Source organism: Coturnix japonica, chromosome 7 (assembly GCF_054131305.1).
Source record: "Coturnix japonica strain WE chromosome 7, WE-NBRP24, whole genome shotgun sequence".
NCBI classification, from domain to species: Eukaryota; Metazoa; Chordata; class Aves; order Galliformes; family Phasianidae; genus Coturnix; species Coturnix japonica.
In genome coordinates this window covers 8849888-8867685 of record NC_140669.1, presented here as the reverse complement: position 1 = coordinate 8867685, position 17798 = coordinate 8849888, and the positions used below count along the sequence as shown (strand labels likewise).

At 63.0% G+C, this 17798-nt stretch overlaps 2 protein-coding genes across 11 annotated transcripts; one reads left to right on the top strand and one right to left on the bottom strand.

Moving 5' to 3' along the window:
• Window positions 1-353: 353 nt before the first annotated feature.
• On the top strand, window positions 354-4977 carry TMEM198 (transmembrane protein 198). 10 transcript variants are annotated; one of them, XM_085553050.1, is made up of 5 exons: window positions 354-450; window positions 2246-2496; window positions 2581-3156; window positions 3277-3467; window positions 3687-4977. In XM_085553050.1, exons 2-5 carry the CDS (start codon window positions 2307-2309, stop codon window positions 3831-3833), a joined length of 1104 nt encoding a protein of 367 aa, XP_085409176.1. In that variant the 5' UTR covers window positions 354-450; window positions 2246-2306; the 3' UTR covers window positions 3834-4977. The 10 variants fall into 10 exon arrangements, with proteins under 10 accessions (XP_085409176.1, XP_015724411.2, XP_085409177.1 ...); XM_015868925.3 differs by having other exon boundaries at window positions 3277-3485; XM_085553051.1 differs by lacking the exon at window positions 354-450 and adding an exon at window positions 849-937.
• Window positions 4738-17404, bottom strand: OBSL1 (obscurin like cytoskeletal adaptor 1). Its single transcript, XM_015868908.3, has 27 exons — window positions 17294-17404; window positions 15448-16476; window positions 14901-15170; window positions 14564-14824; window positions 14140-14445; window positions 13770-14042; window positions 13408-13683; window positions 13056-13328; window positions 11727-11999; window positions 11269-11544; window positions 10917-11189; window positions 10363-10638; window positions 10000-10275; window positions 9572-9847; window positions 9214-9495; window positions 8412-8687; window positions 8060-8335; window positions 7721-7987; window positions 7366-7635; window positions 7031-7297; window positions 6615-6881; window positions 6262-6374; window positions 5983-6136; window positions 5739-5900; window positions 5534-5638; window positions 5195-5461; window positions 4738-5060 (listed from the first exon to the last, which is right to left on the bottom strand). Exons 2-27 carry the CDS (start codon window positions 16433-16435, stop codon window positions 5053-5055), a joined length of 7011 nt encoding a protein of 2336 aa, XP_015724394.2. The 5' UTR covers window positions 16436-16476; window positions 17294-17404; the 3' UTR covers window positions 4738-5052.
• Between the last annotated feature and the right edge of the window lie 394 nt (window positions 17405-17798).

The window sequence follows — 17798 nt, the reverse complement described above, 5'->3', positions numbered from 1 at the left end:
CAGGAAGGGACCAGAAACGGCACCGTGACACGGGGCTCTGCCACCTCCCCCCCTCGCAGCCCATGGGGTGGCAGCCAAACCCTGTGTGTGTCCTGCGGAGCCGTGAGCCAAAGCAGCCCCCCGTGGTGTCACCGCTCGGCGGGCAGCTGCAGCTCTGGGCTTTGTCTTACGGTGCCGTGGGGCTGCTGGGGGAACGGAGCCGCTGCCAAGAGCCCGCAGCTGCCAGGAGGGGCCGTGCCAGGGGGTGGGGAGCTGCAGCACCGCCATCCGTACGGCTCAGCCCCGCAGCTCAGCCCCCCGCCCCCCGGCCCCGCCCCCGATCTCAGCAGGCCCCGCCCCGGCGCTGCGGTGCCGTCATTGGGAGCTGTCCGCTCAGCACCATGCGCGGGGGCCGGGGCCGGGCCCGGGATCGCCGCGCTGCGCGGGGCCGCCGCGTGGCCGGGAGCGCAGGTGCGGGGCGGGAGCGGAGCGGGGGGAAGCGGGGCGAAACGGCGCCGAACGCGGCGGAGGGAGGAGCCTGGGAGAACCGCCGGCTGCGGGCGGGGGGCGGGCGGGGCCGCGGGAGAGGCCGGGGATCGGGAGAGAGAGAGAGAGAGAGAGAGAGAGAGAGAGAGAGAGAGAGAGAGAGAGAGAGAGAGAGAGAGAGAGGGCCCCGCAGCCGCCTTGGGCCGGGGGGGAGCCCAGCCCCGCCGCCTCCGTGTCGAACAAAGAGCGAGGCGGAGCGGCCCGGCAGCACTTGCGGCCGTCGCGTAGCAACGCAGCGCCGAGCCCGCCCCGCCGGGGGCCGGGGAGCGGGACGGGGCGGGAGCGGGGAGGGGATGGGATGGGGATGGGGGGAGGGATCCGGTGGGTGCGGGGCGCGGGCAGCGCCGGGCAGGGTGACCCCCCTGTGCCGCTAATAGGATCGGAGCGAGAGCGGCTTTGTGCGGATCGCGGGGTAATTCGGGCCGGGACGTGGCGGTGAGGCCGCGGGGCCGCCCCGCCGCGGGGGTTCGGCGGTCGGTTCGGGCTGTAGGAGCGGTACCGGAATCCCTCGGCCCGGCCCGGCCCGGCGGGTGGCGGAGCGCCAATGAGCGGCTCGGCTCTCCCTTAGCAACACGGCCGCGCCAATGGGCGAACGCGGCCGCACGCTGCGCTGCCCGCGCCCCGCAGCTCGGTCCCGGCGTGGGCCGGGGGCAGCGCCGCTCACGTCCCGTCCGCTCCCCGGAGGGTAAAGTCCGACCCCGCTGAGCCTCCAACCGGGGCACTAGGAGGGCACCCGGGATTAGGGGCTAAGATCAGCCGGCAGGGCGGGGGGAGCGATGGGTCTGAGCCCGGTTTGTGCCGGGGATGGATGGATGGATGGATGGATGGATGGATGGATGGATGGATGGATGGATGGATGGATGGATGGGGCACGGCGTGGTGGAGTAATTCCAGCCCGGTAACGCTCGGGGGGTGGTTGCTTTGAGGCTGCTGTAACGTGGCACTCAGATGGATAAGCGGTGACATTCTACGGGTCCCAAACAAAAGTGAACCTGGGAACGTGTCCTAGGAACAAAGAGGGGTGGGAGCAGTCCGCAGGTGGGAGTGAGCAGACAGAGGGTTTAATTGGGCTTAAGCCGGAGCCGGATCCGTCTTTGCAAGGGATTATGACCCCTCCGTCTGTGCAGGCACTGCAGGAGCTGGGCACCCCCAGCCCCGTCCCGACCCCTGGGTCAGTGTGAGCAGGGCACGGGGTGGGGGCAGCAGCCCAGTCAGCATCATGGGTCATTGTTGGGCCAGGTCTGGTGCACAGACCTGCTTTCCATAAGGACACCGCAAAACTAGAACGGGAATGAAAAATAGCCAGAAATATGATTAGAGGATTGGCGAAAATGCCTTAGAGTACAAGCGTTAAGAGCTCAATCTGTTTAGCCTACAAAAATAGAAGACTGAGGGGTGACTTAATTACTGAACATAATTACTTCCCAGGCGGAAAATGCCAGGTAGTGGCAGGTTCTCCCATCCAGCAGGGAAAGGCAGTGGGAGGGCCAGCAGCAGGACTTGGACGCTGTCCCCGTGTGCCTTTTGTCCCCAGCCCAGCAGTGATGGGGCCGTTTTCTCACGGGTGGGTGCTGGGATTTGGGGCAATTGTCTGAGCTCGGCACGGAGCCTGGCTGGTGGCTGGGCCAGCAGCATCCCGGGGATGGGGGGATGGAGGATAGAGCAGCCCCAGCCGGGTGGGCACCACCTGCATCCCCTCTCTCCCACCCTCTCTCTGCAGCTGGAGCTGGTGCCGGGGCGCAGCTTTGCCCGCGAGCGATGGGACAGGAGCGGAGCTTTTGATGCCTCTCCCAGGACTCCCCAGAGCCATGACTGCAACTGTGCAGACGCTGCGCTTCAAGCTGTTGCCGCACGACACGGGCCAGGAGTGGGCGCACAGCTGCCAGCAGGAGATTGAGCGCCGCTACCAGGTGGTGCCCTCGGTGGTGTGCGCCATGTGCTGCCTCTTCGGGATCATCTACTGCTTCTTTGGTGAGCCGGGCTGGGGCATAGCAGCTGGAGAGGGGGCAGTGGGGGCTCCCGATGGCTGTGCTGACGGTGGTTGTCTCTCCGCAGGTTACCGCTGCTTCAAGGCTGTCATGTTCCTGACGGGACTGATGTTCGGCTCCATCATCATCTTCATGCTGTGCTACAAGGAGCGGGTGCTGGACACGCAACTGAGCGTGGAGGCGTCGGTGGGCATTGGGCTGGGCATCGGGGTGCTGTGCGGGCTGGTCACCATGCTGGTGCGCAGCGTCGGCCTCTTCATGGTGGGGCTGCTGCTGGGGCTGTTGCTGGCGGTGGCCACGCTGGTGGTGATGGAGCAGTTCTACCACCCGCCCACAGTGTGGATCCCCATTGCGCTGCTGCTGGGCGTGGGGATGCTCTTTGCCGTGCTCACCCTGCAGTGGCAGCGTTTCTTCACCACCCTCTCCACCGCCGTCTTCGGCAGCGCCATTATGACCGTCACCGTTGATTACTTCATTGAGCTCTTCCTGCTGGTGCAGTACATCTACGAGCGCATCAAGGTGGCCCCCGCTCGCCCTGTGTGCTGGTACAGCTGGGTCATCCTGGGCGTCTGGCCACTGCTCACCGTGCTGGGCGTCCTGGTCCAGTGGAAGGTCACAGCCGAGGGTTACTCTCACACTGAAGGTGAGCAGAGGTTGGGGGAAAAGGAGAGGGGGTGATGTTGAACACAGTATTGGGGTGCCACCAGCAGGTGGTTGGGGTACGACAACACTTTGAGGTGCTGACCACCCTCCTGACCCACAGTGATCATCAGCCGGCAGCAGCGCCGCGTGCAGCTGATGCGCATCAAGCAGCGGGAGGACCGCAAAGAGAAGAAGAAGAAGCGGAGGCCCCACCACCCACCTCCCCACCAGCACAAGGCCCACCCGCCTGAGCCCGCCTACCGCCGCAAGCCCAACCCTGTGCGCCGCTTCGATGGGGACGTGCTCTCCCCAGTGAGTCCCACGCCCAGGGTAGAGATCTCCCCAGGCCTTGGCCAGCTCTTCCTTCTGCAGGGGTGGGACGGGATGGGTTGGGACAGGATGGGATGGGATGGGATGGGATGGGATGGGATGGGATGGGATGGGATGGGATGGGATGGGATGGGATGGGATGAGATGGGACAGAGCGGGCCAGGAGCAGAGCTGCTCACCTTCTGCCCCTTTCTCATGCAGAGCTACATCCAGAGTTTCCGAGAGCGGCAGACGGGGCCATCCCTCAACAGCCTCATTGCCAGCTCCCATGCTGTGGTGGACCTGGACTATGACTGCAGCTCCACCGTGCCCCTCACCACAGGCTCTGGCCCCGCCATGCGGGTATAAGCCAACCCAGTGACCTCGAGTGACACCAGCACCCCAGCCTGCTCCCACAGACCTCTTTGGACACATGGGGCTGTTCCTTCAGCCTCGGGGCTGTGGAGGCTATGGATGGAGAACCTTCCTGGGGCAGCACGGGACTCGTCTCGGTGAGCCCAGGATGCCTGTGAGACCCAGCCATGCTGGGCACACAGCCAGGCAGAAACTCAGCCCACGGACTGGGGCTACGAGCACCCATGGACTCACAGAGTGTGGTGTGAGCGACTCTGCTGCACGTTTCCCCATGGCCTGGGCACACTCCTCCTGTACCCTGACTCCCCCCTCTCCATGTTCAAGCCCTCCCAGAGCAGTTCCCCGTGCCTGCTCCCTCCCCATCGCGCCCCACAGCAACTCCCCAAGTGCCTGTCCCCACGTTCCTTCTTCAGAGAGCAGCTCCCCAAGCCCCTTATCCCAGAGTGATTACCCTGAGCATGTGTGCCCCATCCCACCCCAGGCAGCACTCCCAAACCCTGCCTTTAGGGGTTCCTGCCCTACACAACCTCCTTGCCCCCAGAGCAGCTTGCCTGCCCCCTTCCCCTGTTTTCCTGGGCTGAAGTGGGGCTGACTCGGGCAGGGGCTGCCAGGGCATGGGGCTACTGCTGCAGGGTAACGGCACCGGGGCTCTGTCCCACCCGGGCACTGTGCACACTCCCCTGAATGTTTTGACAGGAGCCAGGACGCAGCCTTCGGGAGGAGGCTGGGCTGCCCCAGGGACCCCCCCGGCATCAGAGGCCATCGCTGTTTTGCTGGCGACTGGATTTTATAGCGGCTGGGGGGCCCTGAGGGCAGCACCTCTGTGGGGCAGGGCAGGAGCCCCTGCTCAGAGCACCACTGCGGACAGAGGCTCCCGCTTTGTATATACTTCTCTTGCTGTGATTTGTATTAATTTATTACGGAGTGAGCCAGGACCTCCCCGCAGGCGGGATGTGGGGGGACCAGAGTGGGGTGCCCCCGGGTGCTTTCCCATCCCCGGCTGCCACCCCAGGAACTGCATGTTTCTGCCACGCTGTCTCTGCAGCGCCGTGCTGCCGCCGTCCCCCTTTTCAGCCTCTTTTGTAAATGTGCCAAACGCTGCTGAGGCCACGGCCACACAGTAAAGAGCCTTTCGGAACTGCTGTGCCAAGGTGGGGGCTGCGCTGGGGGGCTGGGGACCTGAGGTCCATGCGCTCCGTGTGCACCCCAGATCCTAACTCCCTGCAGGGACAAAGTGTGTTGGGGAGCAGGGAAGGGGGTAAAGATCCCCAGCCAGGGATCAGATCCCCAAAGCAGGAATGGGTGGGACAGATGGATGTGGGTGCCGGTGCCACTGCATCCCTCTGCGTGCTCACCTTCCACCAGGAGCCGCGCGGTGGAGCGGTCATCAAAAGCATCACAGGTGTATGAGTCCTCATCCTCGGGCCCCACGCGGTGGATGATGAGCGTGCGGTAACAGTCCAGGTTGCAGATCTCATACTTGTCACCAGCAAAGATCTCGGTGTCCCCGCGCAGCCAGCGAACGCGGCCCCGGGCGTGTGACACCGTGCACTCCAGCGTCGCCTTGTGCCGCGCCAGCACCGTCTTGTCCCGCAGAGGCTTCACGATGCGGATGGGCAACACTGGGGCATAGGGGGGGAAACATCAGCATCTGCCCCCCACAGCCCCACAGTGCCACCCTATGTGCCTGCTACCTTCCACCTGCAGGCTGGCCTCTGAGCTGGCCATCCTGGCCGCAAAACGGATGGTACCCGCATCCTCAGGGCGCACTGCGCAGAGCAGCAGGAAGTGCCGTGTGCCTGCAGAGGGGGGTGGAGATGGTTGAGCACATTGAATTCTCACATCCCCAGCCCCAAAATGGAGTGCGGGGCACGCTGCCCAGTGTGGGAGGCACAGCACCTTCTTGCCGTATCTTCACCGTGCTGGACACCTTGATCTTCTCCCCATCACGGAACCACTCGCCCACCACATCACCATGGGACACCTCACACGTGAACACAGCATTGTCACCTTCCTGCACACGGGCATCTTGCAGCTCCTGCACGATGTGGACCTGGTGCTCTGCAGAACAGGGGCATGGTGCTGGGGCCAGCTGGGTGCCAACCCCCTCTGTGGCACGAGGGTGGGCAGCCAGCAACCATACCATGAACGTGCAGTGTGGCGGAGCTCTGGCAGTCGCCTGCCTCACAGGTGTAGATGCCGGCATCGGGCAGCACACAGCGGCTGAGCTGCAGGAGGCGGCGCCGACCTGCAGAGTACATGCGGCAGTGGGGGCCTGGCCGCAGCTCCATCCCGTCCTGTGTGGGCAGCGTGGTCAAGGTCAGCTGGGTTGGTGCCCCCCACCCTGTGCACAGTCTGGCAGAGAAGGTGGCACCCGGGGGATGAAGCCACCAGCCAGGATGGCGAGGGGAAGAGCTCTCACCTTGAGCCACTTCACCTCAGCGCTGGGACGGGACAGCTCGCATTCAAAGGTGGCAGCCCCTGCCTCTGGGACCTCCAGGTCCTGCAGGAGCTTCACCATGCTGATGGGAGGCTCTGGGGAGAGGCAGTGTGATGGAAAGGCTCAGTGAGGGAAAGGCATTGGCACCGGGGCACAGGGACAGAGAGCAATGCTTGGGGGATCTCAGCGCTGGGTAGGGGTGACCTTTCCCTGGGTACTGCTATAGGTGAGCTCCCCACTGCTAAGCATCCATCTCCTCAATGGGAATGTTGTGTGTCCTGCTCAGCCTTGGCACCACCCCCCCAGTACCGTGCCCTGTTACCACAGTGCCGTACCCCGCACAAGCAGGCGGGCGCTGCAGCGCAGAGTGTCAGCAGTGAAGGTGATGGTGCCCGAGTCCTCCAGTGCCAGCCCCTCCAGCGTCAGGCTGTGTGTACAGCCCTTGGCGCTGACCTGGCACGTGGCACTGGGCTTCACCCGCACACCACCACGTGTCCAGACCCCAGGCACACCGGCGTGGGACAGCTCCAGCAGGAACGTGGCCGTCTGCTTCTCAAAGGTCTCCACATCAGCCAGAGGCCGCCGGATTGACACTTTCTGGGCTGTGAGGGATGGGGATAGTGCTGGTGAACGGTGCCCTGGCACAGAGCCCTTTATCCCCAGTCCTTGCTGGAGCGATCCCCACATACAGGCCTTGTTCCTGGTAGCCCCATAGCATCCTTTCAGCAGGATGACCCTGCGGGGTACTCACGCTCCACACTGAGCTTGCCCTGCGTGCGGTCATGCAGGCTCTCGCAGCGGTAGGTGCCACGGTCAGAGGGGCTGACATTGCGGATGGTGAGGGTGCGCCGGCGCCCTGACTCACACATCAGGTACTTGTCGCTGGGCTGGAGGAGCACGCCTTGCTTCAGCCACTGCACCTCGGCTGCCTCGTGGCTGACCTCCACCTCCAGGCACACATCCTGCTGCTCCTCTGCCACCACGTCCCGCAGCTTCCGCACAAACAGAACCTGCGCCTCTGCAGGGACGAGGGGACCAGTGCACAGCCCTTGAGATGCCCCATTGCCCCATCCCCATCCTGCTCACCCTGCACACTGAGCCGGGCTGTGCTCAGCAGCCCCTCGGCATTGGCTGTCACAGTAGCTGCATCACTTGGCTGGCAGCCGCGCACGGTGAGGCTATGGCACAGCCCACTCCTGGCCACCTGCAGCCGCTCGCTGGGCACCACTGGTCGCCCATCCAGCTGCCACATCACTGCCACGTCCTCGGGGGACACCATGCACTTGAAGGTGGCATCGTCACCTTCCAGCACCGTCAGGCTCTGCAGCTCCACGATGATCTCTACCACTCTGCGCACTGAGCGTGGCCATCAGGGCACATGCCCATGGCACAGGGTTGGTACTGGGGTTCTGGGGTACCCGACCCATGGGGCAACGCTTACCCTGCACTGTCAGCGTGGCCAACGTGCGGTCATCGTTGGACTCACAGCAGTACTCCCCAGCATCCTCAGGGCCCACACAGTTCAATACCAGCGAGCGCTCCCGGCCTTGCACCCGGACCTCGTGGCGTGCATCAGGCTCCAGCACCTGTCCATCCTTCAGCCACACCACGTCACCACGGGCCTTGCACAATTCACACCACAGCACCACCGTCTCACCCTGCCGTGCCCGCACATCCGACAGCCCACGCAGGAACTTCACCTGCAGCTCTGCACGGACAGCCATCAGTGTGAGCATAACCCCGGCAGCGCGCTGTTCATTCCCCTGCCACCAGCACTCACCCCGCACGCTGATGTCGAACTGCATCTGGTCATCAGGGGACAGGCAGGTGTAGACTCCAGCATCCTCCTTGGCCACATTGCTGAGGACCAGGCTGTGCACACGGCCATCACACCGCAGCTGGCAGCGCTCGCTGGGCACCGTGAGCTGCGGGGGGCACAGCCAGGTGATGTCAGCTTGCTCCTTGGACACGACGGCTGAGAGCACGGCACTGCCACCCTCCAGCACCAGCAGCTTCTCCTGCACCTCCTGCTTGTTCACAAACAGCACTGGTGCTTCTGCACCAGGAGCAGCGTTCAGCCCAAGGTTGGGAATACGGGTCCTGCCCTGCAGGGGACATCTCCATAGGCTCACCTTTCACATGCAGGGTGAAGTACACCTCGTCATCCCCAGCATCACAGAGGAAGGTGCCGGCATCCCCCAGTTCCACTTGTTTGATGGTGAGGCTGCGTGCTGGGCCCTCACTGCACACCAGCAGCCGCCCGCCCGAGAGCAACATCTGCCCATCCTTCTGCCACTGTGCTTCTGCTGTCTCCAGGGACAGCTGGGCCACCAGTGTCACACTATCCCCCTCCTGCACCTCCAGCGGGCTCTGCGCCTCCTCCTTGTTCACAATGCGCACAGTCTGGGCTGGGGAATATTGGCAGGGGTGTCAGGGTGGTGGCAGGGATGGCCACGGTGCCCACTGGTGTGACTTAGGGGCTTGAGTTGCTGTGGGGCTAATGGTGATCATGGTGGTGCAAGCTGGGGGTCTCTATGGGACAGGCTGACTGAGGCTGGTGGCTAAGATCCCTCTGGGGAAGGGATCCCAGCAGGGATGCTGGCAGAGCCCACTTCTTCATCCTTCCCAACTGCTGAGTTAAGGCCATTGATTTTTGCCCCTCACCAGCCCCAGGCCTTGCTGGGAGCTGGGATACCGGCACAGCCTGCTGTACAGCTGATAAAGGCTGTGCTGAGCTCAGCTCTTGGCAGCCGAAGCAGGAGGAGAGGCGCCTGGGAGCCTGCCAAGGATAAATTTAACCAGCCCCTGCCTGGGGGAGGCAGGAGACACGGGTCTGTTGGCCCTGACCCGCCTCTTCCAGGCTGGCAGCTCTTTGGGGACAGGGCTCTCACCCTCACCTGGTGCTGCCACCCTGCTCCTGCCACCCCTGCTCACCTGTCACCTCCACGCTTGTCACCATGCGGTCGGTGGCAGCATCACAGACGTAGCACCCCGAGTCCCCAGGCTGTGCCCCACACACAGTGAGCTCCCGCAGCGCCCCACGGGCCACAGTGTACACCCGCTCCCCTGGCTGCAGCTCCCGGCCATCCCGCAGCCAGCGAACAGCAGCATCGGGCTGGGACAGCTCACAGGCCAGTACTAGGTCCTGCCCAGCCACCAGGCTGCGATGCTCTGTCATGCCCGTGTTCCCCACAATGCTCACTGGTGGCTCTGGGGCTGGAGAAACACACCATGACAGCAAGTGCTTTCCCTGCCCATTCAACCCATCTCCACTTTATGTGCTCCCTGTTACCTTCCACGGTGACGCAGAAGATGATGCTGTCATCGTGGGTGTCACAGAGATACTCCCCCGCATCCTCGTCTGTGGCACCCAGGATGACAAGTGCCCGGCGCTGCCCATCCTCCTCCAGCCGCACGTGCCCCGTGTCCTGCAGCTTCTCCCCATCCTTGTACCACTTCACCTCCCCATGGGCATGAGACAGCTGCACCTCCAGCACCAGATCCTCCATGGCCCGGCAGCGCCGGATGGTTGGCAGTGCATCCCTCTCCAGGATCCTGACAGGAGGGTCTGTGGCACCACTCACCAACAGAGCAATGGTTAGCAATGGCCAGGAGCCCCCATGTGAGGGCAGACCCAGAGTGGGGATCCTAAGGTTGGGGGGGGGGGGCTGCTGCCGCCCTGTCCTATCCATGCACCCAGTGCCCCTGGTTCTCGCTCACCTAACACCTGGATGGTGAACATCACTGCATCATCGGCTGCATCACAGAAGTATTTTCCAGCATGCTCAGCTCGGGCAGCAGGGATGAGCAGGCGACGGTGGGCACCCTCCTCCTCCAGCACCCAGCTTCCCCCTGCCTCCAGCCGGACTCCATCCCTGGACCAGTACACGGGTGCATCGGGTCGGGACAGCTCACAGGACAGCGTCACTGTCTCCCCTGGAGACACCTTCACAACAGGTGCAGGTCTCTGCGGCTGCAGGATTTTCACTGGGGGCTCTACAAGGACAGCATGGCACTGGTGCAACACAGGAGATGAGTGAGGCGGGGGGGCACCCAGGATTGTACTGGGGCTTCCTCACTAACCTGTCACCTTGACATCAAATGAGACAGACTCATCCTTGCTCTCACAGATGTACTCCCCTGTGTCCTCAGCACTGCTCCTGGGGATGAGCAGGCAGCGCCAGGCGCCGTCCACCAGCAGCTGCAGGTTGTCGGTCTCATCCACCTCCAGCCCATCTTTGAACCAGCGCACAGCAGCATCGGGCACAGACAGCTTGCAGCGCAGCTCCACACACCCCGGTGCCAGCACTGGCATCTCCAGTGAGTGCTGCGCAGGGTGCAGGATCCGTACTCGTGGCTCTGCCGGTGCACAAAGGAAAGATGTAAGGATGCATATACACTTGCTTACCCCCACTGCAACTCTAACTGCAGGGCTGTGCAGGTGCCAGGGCACTGCCTCTTGCCCCAGCACAGTGACACAACAGCTGGAGGGCAGGAGCAGAGGGATAATGTCCCATGCCAGCAGTGGTACCTGTGTGCTCATTGTGCGCTAGTGTTACAGCCAAGAACCCCTTCCAGGAGCGCACAGAGTAGCAGCAGCATGCTTCCCCACATGCTGTCCTGGCTGTGTCACCCACCTGACACCATGACATTATAGGAGACAGCAGTGTCTCCAGCATCACAGATGAACTCCCCTGTGTCCTGTGGGCGGGCACAGGGCAGCACCAGGCGGCACCGCGACCCCTCACGTTCCAGCACCAGGCTCTCACTCTCCTCCACCTCCTCCCCATCCTTATACCAGCGCACTGGGGCCTTGGCACGGGACAGCTGGCACCACAGCTCCACACGCTGCCCAGCCACATAGGTGTGTAGGGCCTCCTCATTGGAGCTGACAATCCTCACTGGTGCCTCTGCACAGGACAAAGGACTCAGTGAGGTGACATGGGGTGGGTGTGCATCATGCAAGGATGGGCAACCCCGGCAGCTCACCATTCACAGTCACCACAAAGCTCACGGTGTCATCCCCAGCATCACATGTGTATGTCCCCGAGTCCGATGGCACAGTGGTGGGGATGTGCAGCCTCTGCCAGCACCCCTCTGTCTGGATGCTCAGGGTCTCACTGGGCACCACAGCCTCGCCATCCTTCAGCCAGTGCACAGGGGCACCCGCCGGGTTCACCTCACACTCCAGCAGCAATGGCAGCCCTGCCAACAGCTCCCGGTGCTGCTGAGCTTCAGGCACTGGGGTGATATGAGCCTGCAGGGCTGGGAGAACCAAGAGGGCAGGGTATAGCACACTGCCAGACCCACACAGAGAGGCAGCAGGGGAACGGCTCTGTCACAGGAAGGATGGAGCAGACCGCCCAGCTGAGAAGCTGCATCCTGTGATGAGGCAGCTGGGCACACAGTCAGGGCAAAGGGGAGAAGAGGAAGAAATGGGTACCCACCTGCCACCGTGATGGTGTAGAAGACTGAGTCACCACCCACATCGCAGACAAACTCCCCTGCGTCCTGGGGGTGGGCACAGGGCAGCACCAGGCGGCACCGGAGCCCCTCACGCTCCAGCACCAGGCTCTCGCTCTCCTCCACCTCCTCCCCATCCTTATACCAGCGCACTGGGGCCTCGGCACGGGACAGCTGGCACCACAGCTCCACACGCTGCCCAGCCACATAGGTGTGCGGGGCCTCCTCGTTGGAGCCCATGATCCTTACTGGTGACTCTGCACAGAGATGTGGAGCTCAGCATGTTGCATGGAGGAATACTGACCATAGGGCATGCAAAGCCCTGCATTGCACAATGGCTCCATTTGCTCCTTGTTTTTGGGTTGCAAGACACCACCTATCCCACATTCTGCATGGCACAGGTATTGGGGCTACCCTGCTGGCTCACACTGTGCTGCATGGCAAGGGACACCACAGTGTCCCCATCTCTGCTGCCAGCACTGTGCTGTGGGTGCTCTGTCTGATGCAGTGACCTGCCTTTTTCCCTGCCCTGTGCAGGGTTTCCACACTGTGACCGTGCTGAGGTGTTTTGGTTGCCTCCAATGCTCAGTGCCAGCACACAGCAGTGCACTGTGGCACACAGCCAGCCTGCAGAGCCTGACCTGCCCCACACCGAGCCCACATCCGTCCCACTCCCTGATCAAACGCTGTGTCCAAGGGGGCTGCTAGAAGCAATCACATCGCGCCAGACACTGAACCTGAAACTCACCACCTCCCGTTGGGGTCTGCCATTTTTCCATGCCCTGAGAGACCCTCAGAGCAGCAAGTGGCTTTAATCCATTGGGAAGTGGGCAGTGAGCCCACAGTATGGTCAGCCAGAGTGAGACTGGCTGGGAACTCCAGCATCTCCATCCCTGCCCTTAAATTCTGTGCTGGGCACCATCAGCTGTCAGGGAGAGGCTATATGCCTTCAGACCTGTTGCCTTTCACCAAGCTCAGCCTGCACAGCGTTCTTGTTTGAGGGGCTGTGGATTTGGGGCTCTCTCCTTTTCACTTCTCATTATCTTTTCCCACCTGAGCTGCCAGCAGCCAGGGCAGCCACCACATGGTGCTGCTGCCAACAGCCGGTCACCGGGAGCCAGGCAACTGCTAATTTTTAGGGCAGCAATTACCCCTGTCTATCAGAGTGGCATCCAGCTGTGAGTTGTCCCATGCCAGATGCCCCTACCTCTATTTTTAGGCACTGGGGTCATGTTTACTGGGCAGCAAACACCATTTTTGCAGGGATTCACAGTGCCTGCTCTCATGCAACCCTCTCGGCCCTTGGGACTCACCTGCCACCGTGATGGTGTAGAAGACTGAGTCACCACCCACATCGCAGACAAACTCCCCTGTGTCCTGCGGGCGGGCGCAGGGCAGCACCAGGCGGCACCGGGGCCCCTCACGCTCCAGCACCAGGCTCTCGCTCTCCTCCACCTCCTCCCCATCCTTGTACCAGCGCACTGGGGCCTCGGCACGGGACAGCTGGCACCACAGCTCCACACGCTGCCCAGCCACATAGGTGTGTGGGGCCTCCTCATTGGAGCTGACAATCCTCACTGGTGCCTCTGTACAGGACAAAGGACTCAGTGAGGTGACATGGGGTGGGTGTGCATCATGCAAGGATGGGCAACCCCGGCAGCTCACCATTCACAGTCACCACAAAGCTCACGGTGTCATCCCCAGCATCACATGTGTATGTCCCCGAGTCCAATGGCACAGTGGTGGGGATGTGCAGCCTCCGCCAGCACCCCTCTGTCTGGATGCTCAGGGTCTCACTGGGCACCACAGCCTCGCCATCCTTCAGCCAGTGCACGGGGGCACCCACAGGGTTCACCTCACACTCCAGCAGCAATGGCAGCCCTGCCAACAGCTCCCGGAGCTGCCGTGCCTCAGGCACTGGGGCGATGTGGGCCTGAGGGGCTGGGAATCCACATGGAGGGGTAAGAAACATGGGAGGTGCTTCCCACCTGCTGCTCTTTGACTCATGGGGTGCTCGGTGAGCTCACCTTGCACATGCAGTGTGGCTGAGTCCCGCAAACCGCTGGCCACAAAGGTGACACGTGCACCACTCTCTTTCAGCCTTGCTGAGCGGATAAGCAGCGAGTGTTCTGTCCCGCAGTGCTGCACGCTGAAGCGCCCACTCCTCTCACCTTGCAGACTCGTGTCATTCAGGAACCACTCGCCCTGCACTGAGGCTGACAGCTCCACAGAGAAGCGTGCATCCTCACCATCTTGCACCCGCGCATCCTGCAGACCCCTCTCCAGGCACACAGCTGGCACTGCAGCACAGCATGAGCTCAGCATCACGGTGTGTGAGCACCTGGTACCACACAGCTCCCACGCTCCCACCCACATGGAGGCCCTGTGTCCCCTCACCGAGATGCACGCAGCCAGGGAATTCCACAGGGTCACTGCGGCCGTACTTGTTGACAGCACAGACTCGGAAGCAGTAGTCGGCCTCGCGGGGCACGCTGTCGCCCAGCACCTGCACACGGCCGGGCAGCTCGGTGCTCAGGCACTGCACCCAGCTGCTTCCTGTTGCCTCGCGCCGCTCCAGAATGTAGGTGCTGGGTGGGCAGTGGTGAATATCAGTTGCAGGGCACCACGTCAGCAGGGCCGCGTTGCTCTGCTCTGTGCTCAGCTGGGCTGCCATCGGTGCGCTGGGAGGGTCACGCTTCACACCTGGAACACATGGCGCAGTGGGGATTGGAAGGTGCCATCCCACCTCTCTGCCATTTCAGACCCTGGTCAATGAGGAGAACAGAGGGTGCAAGGAGGCCCCATGCAGCCCAGGGCTTACACTTGACACGGAGCTGGGAGGATGTCAGTGACTCCCCGACAGAGAAGCAGATGATGCCCGCGTCCTCACGGGTGACGTGCACCAGCACCAACAGGTGTGTCCTGCCAAAGTTCTTCAGCACGGTGCGTGGTGACTCGTGCAGCTGCAGCCCGTTGCGGCTCCAGCAGGTCCCCTCCATGGCCTCCCGCGTCTCCACGCAGAAAGCTGCATTCTCGCCTTCCATCACATCCAGCTTCCGTGGCAGCCTTTTCACGATCAGCCCTAGGAGAGGAGACATGTGAGGGCAGGGGGATGCTGGGGCTGCATTATGGGATGGCAGAGCTGGGCACGGCCCCACCTCGTACGGAGACCTCAGCAACGCTGCGGCCCCGGTCCTTCATCTGGCAGAGGTAGATGCCGTCGTCATCGGTGCGGGCATCGCGGATGGTCAGGCGCCGCACCACGCCGCACTCCTCCATCACGTACTTGTGGCTGGGCTGCAGCTCCCGGTCCTCCAGGAACCAGGTGGTGGGGATGTTCCCCAGTGGCACCTGGCACTCCAAGACTGCATCCTCCCGCTCCGCCACCTCCACGTCCTCCAGTGGCACCTGGAACCGCAGCCGGTGCTCTGCCAACAGGAGAGATGGGAGCTGAGGGTGCTCAATATCCTCCTTGCTCAGCACCCTCCTGGCCCCCTGAATACCACCCCTGGGGGTAACCATGCATGCGGTGCCCCCACATTCCTCCCACATCAGCAGCACAGCCGTGGGGAAGGAAGATGGCAGCCCCCTGTTCCCAGCAGCTATTTTGGGATGCAGCAGCTGGGCGGGAGGCATTTGGTATGGGGCCTCAGGGAGCACAGCCCCAAGCAGGGGGTGCAACACAGCCCCGGGGCGCACACCTACCCTTCACCTGCAGCTGCACAGCACTCAGTGTCTGCCCAGCCGTGTTGGAGGCGGTGCAAACATACAGGCCCTGGTCCCGGGGCCGGCAGTACAGCACCTTCAGGATGAAGTAGCCCTCACGGTCCTCGTAGACCAGGTGCCGGCGGTCGGGGACCACGGCCTTGCCATCCTTTTGCCAAATGATCTCTGGCTTGGGCTTGCCAGTGACATAGCAGCGGAACTTGGCATGCTTCCCTGCGCTGACAGAGAACACCTTGGCTCTTGATGTGCCATTGGGTGCTGGTGCCCAGGTGTCGGTGCTTGTGTGCCGCAGTCGCCTTGGCTGGGTGCTGTCAGAAGGGGAGCACCGGGGCTCCACCAGGAGCACAGCCGCAGCCAGGGCCTCCTTGGAGCCGCTGCGTGCCCGGCACACATAGATTCCTGCATCTGGAGGCCGGACCCCAAACAGCTTGAGGTAATGCCAGTCCTCAGGCTGCTGGCCCACTGCAAAGTGGCTGCTCTCGAAGAGATCACTCAGCTTGCGGCCATCTTTCTCCCACTCCAGCAGCAGGCAGGGCTGCCCCAACACTCGGCAAGAGAAGGTCACGTCCTCCCCACGGCACACCCGCGCCGATGAGGGCCCCACCAGGAAGGTGGGCACTCGGCAGCCAGCATGGCCTTCCTCCTCCTCCTCCTCCTGCTGATGCTCCCCAGCCTCCACTCGCAGTGTGGCAGCAGCATAGGTCTCACCAACGCAGTTCTTGGCCTTGCAAACATAGAGGCCGCCATCCTGCGGGGTGACGCAGGACACCCGTAGGCTGTACACGTCCCCCTCAGCCTCCATGCAGAAGCGGTCCGAGGGCTGGATTGGGGCTGTGTCCTTCTCCCAGAGAATGCTGGGCCGGGGGTCACCTGCGATCTGGCACCTCAGCATGGCGTCAGTGCCACTTTGTGCCGTGAAGGCGCGCGGGTAGGCCAGGAACCGAGGGGCTGTCCCATGGCTCTCCATCACCTTGGGGTCAGGGCAGGAGGATGGCCAGGAGCTTCAGCCTGAGGACAGAGAATGGGGTCAGGCTGCGGTGCAGGGCATCTCACCAAGAGCAATGCCACATCGAGCCCAGGCTGGGAGGTGGGAGCTGCCTGTGGGGCGCGGGGTTCGCTGGGTCCCTGCAGTGCTGGGGATGGGGCTGGCTGAGGAAGAACGGGCCCCAGCACAGCCCTTCCCCACCCGCTGGGGCATTCCTGCAGTATCGGGTGGTGGCAGAGCCGCATTCCTGCCGCATCTGGGCTGGCTCAGTGCACAGGTGCTGATAAGGGGCTGTCATGGGGCTGGAGGCATCCGGATGCATCCGGGTGCTTCCTGCCTGGCTCAGCAGGGTGAATGGGAAGAGGGGCCCTGCCCAAGCGTGGTCCCAACCCCAGCCCCTGTGTGTCCAAGGCCAGGACTGGACATCACTGCAGGGTGCAGAGAGACAAACAGGAAACAACTCCTGCTTTTGGAGGGTACCACCTCCACGCACAGTGCTGTAGGTACCCGTGCCCAGCACCACGTGCAGCAGAAGTGCTCCGTGCTTGGAGCCTTTCCTGGGCAAGCCTAAACCTCATCCCCTGTCCATGTTGCAGCCAGGGCTGTACAGAGGCATCTATGCCTCCCTCAGGGATAGCAGGGACAAAGGGAAACCCAAACATTCCCTGGCTAGGCTGAAGGGGAATGTGGGACAGAGCTCATCCCCAGGGGCCAGGGCCAGGTTCCCCCCAAGCCCACACTCCAGGCTCCAGCACACAACAGCCCCACGGCTCAGCCCTCCCTTGCCCCCCCACCCCCTCCCATCACTACACAGCACCACCTCCTGCCTCAGGCACCCACCTCGCACCAACACCTCTGTCCTGCAGCTCCCGGTGCCGGCACACTGCTCTGCTGCTCGCCCAGCTCTGCTCCCCAGTGTCAGCATGCAGGGACCGACCGTTAGGAATGTCTGCAGCTGCCGTCCCCAAAAATACCCTCTGATGACATGCCAGGGTGATAAGGCTGAGCCTGCTCCATGCAGCGCCTCAGCAGGGCAAGGCTGCCCTATGTATAGCACCAGCAGGCAGGCAGCACAGCAGCAGCCGGGTGCAGCAGACCTGCTCCTGATGGGTGTGTGTTCAGCCCATGGCACTGCACTGTGCATGGCATGCAGCATAGGGATGGGATGTGCTGCAGCCAGCCAGCCCAAGTGGCACTATGGGGTGCTTCTCCTGTCACTTCCACAGTGTCCCAACCTCGGTCCGATGCTGTCCCCAGCCATGGCCTGTCCCCAAGCAGAGGGTCCCTCTTCCCACTCATCCTCGTGTTCCCAGCACCCCAGTTGCTGTGGCAATGCCACTGCCCT